This window comes from Lacerta agilis, chromosome 2, assembly GCF_009819535.1.
Source record: "Lacerta agilis isolate rLacAgi1 chromosome 2, rLacAgi1.pri, whole genome shotgun sequence".
In the NCBI taxonomy this organism is placed as follows: domain Eukaryota; kingdom Metazoa; phylum Chordata; class Lepidosauria; order Squamata; family Lacertidae; genus Lacerta; species Lacerta agilis.
In genome coordinates, this window is record NC_046313.1 from 113603280 (window position 1) to 113612184 (window position 8905).

General features: G+C 41.6%; 1 protein-coding gene across 1 annotated transcript; it reads left to right on the forward strand.

The window, feature by feature from the left end:
* The first annotated feature begins 393 nt into the window (after positions 1-393).
* Positions 394-1641, forward strand: LOC117042489 (zinc finger protein 501-like). The gene has a single exon (XM_033142035.1). It carries the CDS (start codon positions 394-396, stop codon positions 1639-1641), a length of 1248 nt encoding a protein of 415 aa, XP_032997926.1.
* Positions 1642-8905: the final 7264 nt, after the last annotated feature.

Consider the following 8905-nt stretch of genomic DNA (forward strand, 5'->3'; position numbering starts at 1 on the left):
TCATATTTGTACTCCACAGATCTGACTGGGTTTGCCCCAGCCACTCTAGCTGGCTTCCAACAAATATAAAAGCACAATAAAACATAAAACTTTAAAAATTTCACTATACATGGCTGCCTTCAGATGTCTTCTAAAAGTCTGATAGTTGTTTATTTCCTTGACATCTGGTGGATAGCATTCCACAGGGTGGGGCACCACTAACCAAGAAGGCCCTCTGTCTCGTTCCCTGTAACTTCCCTTTGTGCAGTGAGGGAACCACTAGAAGGCCTTGGGACCTGGATCTCAGTGTCCAGTCTGAATGATGGGGTGAAGAATCTCCTTTAGCATTTCATCAGTTTGCCTTTTTATTCCTTCAGGAGATGTTGAAGGGAAGCTGGAAGGAGAACATCAGAAATGTCACCACAAAGGGCCAAAGAGGAGGAGGAGCAAGGAAGCAGAGGGTTCAAGATGGAGGCAGCAGGCAAGAGGGAGACGAAAGCAGAAGGCGAGGGTGACTCTGGTACGTCTCAGGGTGGTGAAAATCAAATTCACAGAGAGGAGAAAAAGCATGAATGTACAGTGTGTGGAAAGAGATTGGGTAGTCGCTCAACTCTTACTTCACATCAAAGAGTGCACACAGGAGAGAAAGCGTATACATGTACAGTGTGTGGAAAGAGCTTCAGTGACAGCAGTTCCCATAGGAGACACCGAAGAACTCATACAGGGGAGCAACCTTATACATGTTCCGAATGTGGAAAGAGCTTCAGTCATAGTCACAGCCTTACGTCGCATCAACGAACTCATACAGGGGAGAAACCGTATACATGTTCCGAGTGTGGAAAGAGCTTCAGTGACAGTAGTTCCCATACTAATCACCGAAGAACTCATACAGGGGAGAAACCGTATACGTGTTCCGAGTGTGGAAAGAGCTTCAGTGACAGCAGTTCCCATAGGAGACACCGAAGAACTCATACAGGGGAGCAACCGTATACATGTTCAGAGTGTGGAAAGAGCTTCAGTGACAGCAGTTCCCATAGGAGACACCAAAGAACTCATACAGGGGAGCAACCTTATACATGTTCTGAATGTGGAAAGAGCTTCAGTCATAGTCACAGCCTTACGTCGCATCAGCGAACTCATACAGGTGAGAAACCGTATACATGTTCCGAGTGTGGAAAGAGCTTCAGTGAGAGTAGCAGCCTTAAGTCACATCAACAAATTCATACACGTGAGAAACCATATACATGTTCAGAGTGTGGAAAGAGCTTCAGTCAGAGTAGTGCCCTTACCTTGCATCAAAGAACTCATACTGGGGAGAAACGTTATAAATGTTTTGAATGTAAAAAGAGCTTCAGTCACAGTTGTTCCCTTACCTTGCATCTACGAACTCATACAGGGGAGAAACCATATACCTGTTCAGTGTGTGGAAAGAGCTTCAGTCACAGTGGTACCCTTACTAAGCACCAAAGAACTCATACAGGGGAGAAACCGTATACATGTTCAGAGTGTGGAAAGAGCTTTGGTACGAATGGTAGCCTTACGTCGCATAAAAGATCTCACAGAGGAGAGACACTGTATATATGTTCAGAGTGTGGAAAGAGCTTCACTTACAGCAATGGCTTACTAGACATCAGAGACTCATCAAGGCAGCAAACCTTATAAATGCTGGGAATTGTTGAATGTTACAGTTTAAGGTTCATTACTGTTCCACAGAAATGTATATCTCTTTAAAAGAAAGAAGGAAATGAACTGACCTAGTTTTGCAGCTGTGGGGCAGTGCAGCAGGTGATGTTAAGTTTGTATTGATTTAAGGCGTGTCAGCAATCAGATATAGTATATAAGGAGGTCTGCGTACCTCTCTCAGTACCCTGGGTGGTGGATCACTGGATGGGTCATGTTTCTGTAATGTTCTTATAGCTAATGTAATTTCTGTTATTTTTCCTTTAATTAAATCCACTCCTAGTTATGCTTTACAGTCTCCTCAACCTTTCGTTGCGCACTTGCTCAGCTTGAATATGCCAACATCTGGTTATGGGCCCAGCCACTGAGTTGATGACTGTATAGTTTTGGAGTTGGAGAATAGCTTAAGAAAGTTTTTTTTTCTGCTGCAGTCCTGTGAGTTTGAGAAGCAGAATGGTGGACTGGGTCTCTGAAGTTGCAGCAGTTCATGTCAGAAAGGAGTCAGCGTCTGCCTTAGCGTTTTTTAAGCAGCTGCACCAGACGAAGTTGCAGCCTGGTGGTGATTTGGCAGCACACTTGAGGCGTCTGGAGGCGATACGTGGCGAATTAATTCAAAGAGACATGATAATACCTGACATTCAATATGTGTTTATTATTCTCTGTTCGCTTAATAAGGACTTTGATGCCATAGCTAGCCAGATATCTGCCGTTCCACCAGCACAATTAACTGTGGAAGGGGTAATGGCAAGATTAATGGGCGAGCTGGACAGAAGGGAGGCTTGTGAGATAAGCACTCCTATTTCTGGAAATAATGAGGAACGCTGTATACAAGTTTGTGGAGATTCTGCTGCGTTTAAAGCTGGCAAGCGTTGCTGGGTTTGCAATAAGCATGGACATTTTGCCAAGGACTGTAGATCTAAAAGGAAGCAAAATGCTCCCAGGACAGCTTCAGGTCGTAAATCACAAGCAAGGCCCCAGCAGTCAGCAGCATATCGTAAAGATGGACATGAGCCCCAAGCCTTTCATGCTCGGACTACAGGTCATAAAAGAGTTAAAGGTGCCACGTGGAATTCCTTTGTGGTTGATTCGGGAGCGACGACCCATCTCTGCAATGACCGAAGTTTGTTTGTGTCTTTTGAAGAGGAGATTGGCAAAGTACATTTGGCTAATTCTGATGTTTTGCAGTCGCTTGGCAGAGGTACTGTGAAACTTGACTCTCTAAACATTACCATAGCAAATTGCACTTACTGCCCGTCAGTGGACAATTTATTATCAGTAAGTTGCTTTGCTCGTCAAGGCATAACTGTGCGTTTCACTAAGAAAATATGTGAGTTTTTCAAAGGAAATGAACGTGTGTTATACGCCCGGGAGTCTGGGGTTTTATATAGACTGTATTTCCAAAAGTATTCACAACCACCTGTAAATTGCAGAATAATCCAGTCAAAACAGGGGTTGAAAAATGTAAAACCACATTCTGGATGTATTCATGAAGCGCACAGACTTCTAGGACATTTAAACTTTACTGATGTGATTAAGACAAAAGATATTGTTGATGGACTAAACTTGAAGCCATGTAAATACTATATGCAATGTATATCCTGCTGTAAGAACAAGATAAAGGTAGCACGCAAGGGTAAATGCTCAGACAGAAAAGTAACAGAAGCGTTTCAGCGCGTCCATTGTGATTTGGTTGGACCACTCCCTCAATCATTAGGATCTTCGAAATACTGGCTCACTCTGATTGACCAATTTAGCAAATATGTTTGGGTTTATACAATTGCTGAGAAGTCACAAGCTTTTGAGAAGTACAAAGTTTTTTGCAACTGGGTAAAAACACACTTTAACAAACGTATAAAAAACCTATTTTCTGACAGAGGAGGGGAATTTATTTCTGAGGATTTTGAGAATTTCCTGGAAGCGCAGGGGACTACTCATGAGTTATCCTGCCCCCGAAGTCCCTGGCAAAATGGGCTTGTTGAAGTAGTACAGCGTGACTTGCAGGCAGGGGTTAAAACTTACCTGCATGATGCTAATTTACCCAAAGAGTTTTGGGCTGAAGCACTCCATGCTTTTTCTTATGTCAGAAATCGCTCTTATCATTCTGGTTTAAATGTCACCCCCTATGAAATGTTTAAAAAGCGCCCTAATCTAAAATATCTACGAATTTGGGGTTCAGATGTAATTATGCATTATCCTGCTAAGCACAAACTGGATGAGCGTAGTGTTCAAGGAATATTAATGGGCTACCAGCAGGGGGCGTACAGAGTTTACATACCAGCAACTGGCAAGTTTCATATTACCAGAAGCATGATACAAACTGTAAAATGGAATAGAGTTGCTGTTTTTCAAGATAATGATGGTAGAGATGATACTGAGGAGGAAGAAGCAGATGAAGAAGCAGAATCAGTAGCAGGGGATAGTGGTGAATCTGAAGATGAAAAGCCTGTTGGGTCTAGTGATTTATTTGAAAATTTAAAGTCACAGACACCTAAGGAAAGGTTAAGTTCTTTTGAATTCCCTGTTAGTAAGCAAAGTCCACAGGAGCTTCCTCAGTCTAACAACAATAATTTAAAGTCAGAAGCTAGAAGCCCAAGTAGTTCCACTGATTCTGAAGGGTCTAGCTCTTCTTCAGGACTGAGACGTTCCCATAGAAAGAGACAGGAACCAAAACGGTTTTCAAAAGAGCAGTTTAACACTGTGTATGCCAATAAGGCAATTTTTGAGCCTAAAAGCTACAATGATGTTCAGAAGTTACCTAAGCATGAAGCTGTAAATTGGTACAAAGCCATGGATTCTGAGATAGCTTCTTTAAAAGAGCATAACACTTGGTCTCTTGTACCACAAACCCCAGAGATGAGAGTCATAGATTCCAAATGGGTTTATAAAGTGAAAATGAATGACAAGAATGAAGTTGTAAGGTACAAGGCTAGATTAGTAGCCAGAGGATTTCAGCAAGTTCCAGGCGAAGATTATGATTTGTGTTATTCACCAAGTGTAAAGTATGAAACTGTTAAGCTTTTGTTGAAAGATGCGTCCCAACGTGGACATTCTGTTTATCATTTAGATATAAAAACTGCCTATTTGTTTGCAGATTTAAAGGAACAGATTTTTATGCGTGTTCCTGATGGTGTATTGGCCACTGTAGGATTAGTATGCAAACTGAACAAGTCCCTTTATGGTTTGCGGCAGAGCGGTAGGAACTGGCATCAAATTTTAGCAAAAGAATTGCTGGATTTTGGTTTTTCACAAGGAAAGGCAGATAACTGTGTGTTTATAAAAGAAAATGTAAATTCTATAACAAAAATGTGTGTTTGTAGATGATATATTAATTTCTACAAAAACTAAACGTGAATATAACTGAATAGTGTCATACCTACAGAAGAAGTTTGATGTGGTAGAATTGGGCAAAGCTAAAAATTACCTATCCATGCAAATTGAGGAAGGCAAAAATGGTTCTTTTCTGATTCATCAAACTGTGAAAATTGATGATCTTATTGAAATGTTATGCTTAGAAAATGCAAATAGGAAAGAAACACCTATGGTGTGTGGTTTCACTTTTACAGACAAGGATAAACCATTCCTTAACAAAACCTTGTATCGTTCTGCCATAGGCAAGCTTAATTTCATTCAAAGAATTTCAAGACCAGATGTAACGTACGCTTTTCATTTTCTGGCAAGATTTGTAGAAAAGCCTACTACTCAATGCTTCACTGCTCTTAAAAGAGTGGTGATGTATCTTAAATATACCAGACATTATAGGTTGGAGATTACACCATCTATTGAAAAAGGTTTTGAAATATATTGTGATGCGTCTCATGCAGTAGAACAAAATAGTTACAGAGGTGTATCTGGTATAATTATGTGTTATAATGGATGCCCTTTTGAATGGAAGTCACATAATCAAATAATTGTTTGTCTCTCCACAACAGAGAGTGAATTATGTGCATGCACTCAGGCCATTCGTGATGTAGAATGGTATCTACAAATATTTGCAGATTTGCGAATGCAAGTCTCACTCCCAGTAAAAGTTTACCTTGATTCCCAGAGTGGGCTTGCTATTCTGTGTTCAGAGACTAATACACAACGCACTAGAGTCTTAAGATTACGCTTACAATTTGTAAAAGATTTGATTGCTGATAAAACAATTGAGTTTCAGTATATTCCAGGTGACCATCAAATTGCAGACATTTTTACTAAAGCACTCCCGAAAGTTACGCATGAAAGACATGTACGGAATATATTGAATGTTTGTGTTTCACACTAATGAACCGCAGGGGAAATGTTGAATGTTACAGTTTAAGGTTCATTACTGTTCCACAGAAATGTATATCTCTTTAAAAGAAAGAAGGAAATGAACTGACCTAGTTTTGCAGCTGTGGGGCAGTACAGCAGGTGATGTTAAGTTTGTATTGATTTAATGCGTGTCAGCAATCAGATATAGTATATAAGGAGGTCTGCGTACCTCTCTCAGTACCCTGGGTGGTGGGTCACTGGATGGGTCATGTTTCTGTAATGTTCTTATAGCTAATGTAATTTCTGTTATTTTTCCTTTAATTAAATCCACTCCTAGTTATGCTTTACAGTCTCCTCAACCTTTTGTTGCGCCGTTGCTCAGCTTAAATATGCCAACAGGAATGTGGCTAGAGCTTCAGTCGACTCGACACCCTTTCCCGGCATCAAAGAATTCATATAGGGGAGAAACAATATACCTGTTTGGAGTGTGGAAAGAGCTTCAGCCACAGTTGGCAGCTTACCGTGCATGAAAGAGTGCACACAGGAGAGAAACCTTATAAATGCTTGGAGTGTGGCAAGAGCTTCAGTTGCAGCAGCTCCCTTACGCTACATCAAAGAACTCATACAGGAGAAAAACGGTATACATGTTCCGAGTGTGGAAAAAGCTTCAGTTTCAGTGGTAGCCTTACTAGGCACCAAAGAACTCACACAGGATCAAAACCGTGTAAATGTTCGGAGTGTGGAAAAAGCTTCAGTTTCAGTAGTAGCCGTACTAGACACCAAAGAACTCATACAGGGAGGAGATTTTAGAAATGTTTGGCCTTTGGAAAGAACTTCAGTGACAAGGGCTCCCTTACTAAACAGTAAAGAACTCGTACGAGGGAAACATCTTAGAAAGGGTTCAAATGTGGGAAGATCTTTAATCATAACAAATGCAGGTAACTCCTACAGAGAGTAAACCAAAGATCGTGTTCTGGTCCCTCCATAAGTCTGTCATTCACTAAAATGCTTGCACGTTCCATGACAGGGCACAACCCCTTCCTGGGAATTCCTGGGCAGAGAGCTGCTGAACCCCAGACCCCAACCTCATCCAGCAGACAATGCTAAAAAAAAACTCTGTTTTAAATGCAGTTCTTAAGATACATTTGCAGAGAAATATAAAAAATGTCTGTGTTAGGAAAACAATAGCCCTAGATACCCTAGTGCGGGCTTTCCCAAGCTTGGGTCTCTACCTGTTTTTGGACTACAACTCCCATCATTCCTTACTGCTGCTAGCTGGGGGTGATGGGAGTTGTAGTCCATAAAGAACCAGAGACCCAAGTGTGGGAATCCTGAGGTGAGGATACGGACATGAACTTTGCTGATTAAATTGTAGATTGGATCTTTCATAGCTCCGATAAGAGATGAGTTCAGGGAGCAAACGGCCCTCTTGCTCTGATGACTTAGTTCCCACCTGCCTTGCTGAGCGTGTGTGTGTGTCTGCTTCTTTGCAGCCAAGGGATCTGCTATTGTTCAGCCTCATGCCGCTATCTTTGCTGCCTTGTCAGAAGCTGCCCACTGGTGTCCCCCACCCACCCCCGTATGTGTGTCATTCACCTGCCTCTTCTAGTGCCAAAGGTTGCCCATTTTTCCATCAGGCACGTGGGCAAGAGGGCAAGCAGGCACCCAAATCCTTAAGGCCGGGTTTGCTGCTGAAGTCCACAGGAACTCCAGGATCTGAGCCAGGAATCCTGTGTCCGTCGTAGGGATCTGTTTCTCTGTGCACGTGCAACTCATTAGGAAATTAATTTTGGAAATGCATGGAAATGCGATATACCGGATTTGCCCAAAAGAGTAGTCAACAAATTGAAGAATATTTGCACCCAACTTTGGAACTCACTGCCTATTGATATGTGGCAGTCGCTTTCACTGTGTTTTAATCCGGGTTTTATCGTTTATTTTAATTATTTTTTAAAAATAACATAGTCATTTTAACTTTTTTTACTGATAATGTCATTGTTTTATTTTTCCTGAACCGTGGATATAAAAAATCCCAAACATATATGTATAGTAAAGCTGCATGTGAATTTTAGGAAACAAAATAATAAACGCGTACAAAAGCTGTAATAGCAAAACAAGTATGCAATTCCTAAGGAGCCATTTACAACTCGCTTGGGTGCAGGTTTTATCAGGAGTCAGTCCTACTGTTCCCAACAGGTGCTTAATTTAAGGGGAAAGCGGATAAATTCAGTTTGGGGATTCCCCAGGCAGAAGCGATTTTGGTCCCCTGAGGGTTAAATGCAGTGAAAGAGGAAAGGATGCTTTTCCTTCCTTTCTGCTTGCCTGAACTCTGCAGGCTTTCCTAAAAGGTCTTGGGTGTTACAGATCCTTTCCTCACTAGGAGTGCCACCTGGCTCAGATACAGTTCCATCACAATGTGATTGCTTGTAAGAATCTGTGTTTGATAGTGGAAAGGTCTGCCCTTCCTTGAAGGTTTTTAAGCAGAGGATGGATGGCCATCTGCCAGGGATACTTTAGCTGAAATTCCTGTGTTGTAGGGGGTTGGACTAGAGGACCCTCGGGGTCCCTTTGGCATCCCTTCCAACTAGACTATTCTATGGAAGCTGCCCATGCCCACACATGCGCCCTCATCCAGCCCATTCATAAGGTGGAAATATAAATAACGCAGGGAAGTTGAAATGCAATCTGCGACACACACACTCTTTTAACACAGTGGCTCCCAAATTTTTCTGACTCCCACCTTCTTGGTTCCTTAAAATCGTCCCAATGCCCTGTTGTTGTTGTTGTTTTTGTTGTTGTTGTTTGAATTTATAAACCACCCTATACCCGGGGGTCTCAGATTAAAATCAAGATATAAAACCACAAAATACATAATAAAAATGAAAATAACCCCCACAAATATATGGCGGGTTGGACTAGATGACCATCGGAACTCATTCCAATTTTACAATTCTTCACTTCAATATCCTGCCTTTTCCTCCAAGGAGCTGGAGGTAGCATATTAATACATGGT

Excerpts from the sequence above, each read along its gene's own strand:
- LOC117042489 (XM_033142035.1), top strand. The coding sequence starts at position 394 with ATGTCACCACAAAGGGCCAAAGAGGAGGAGGAGCAAGGAAGCAGAGGG.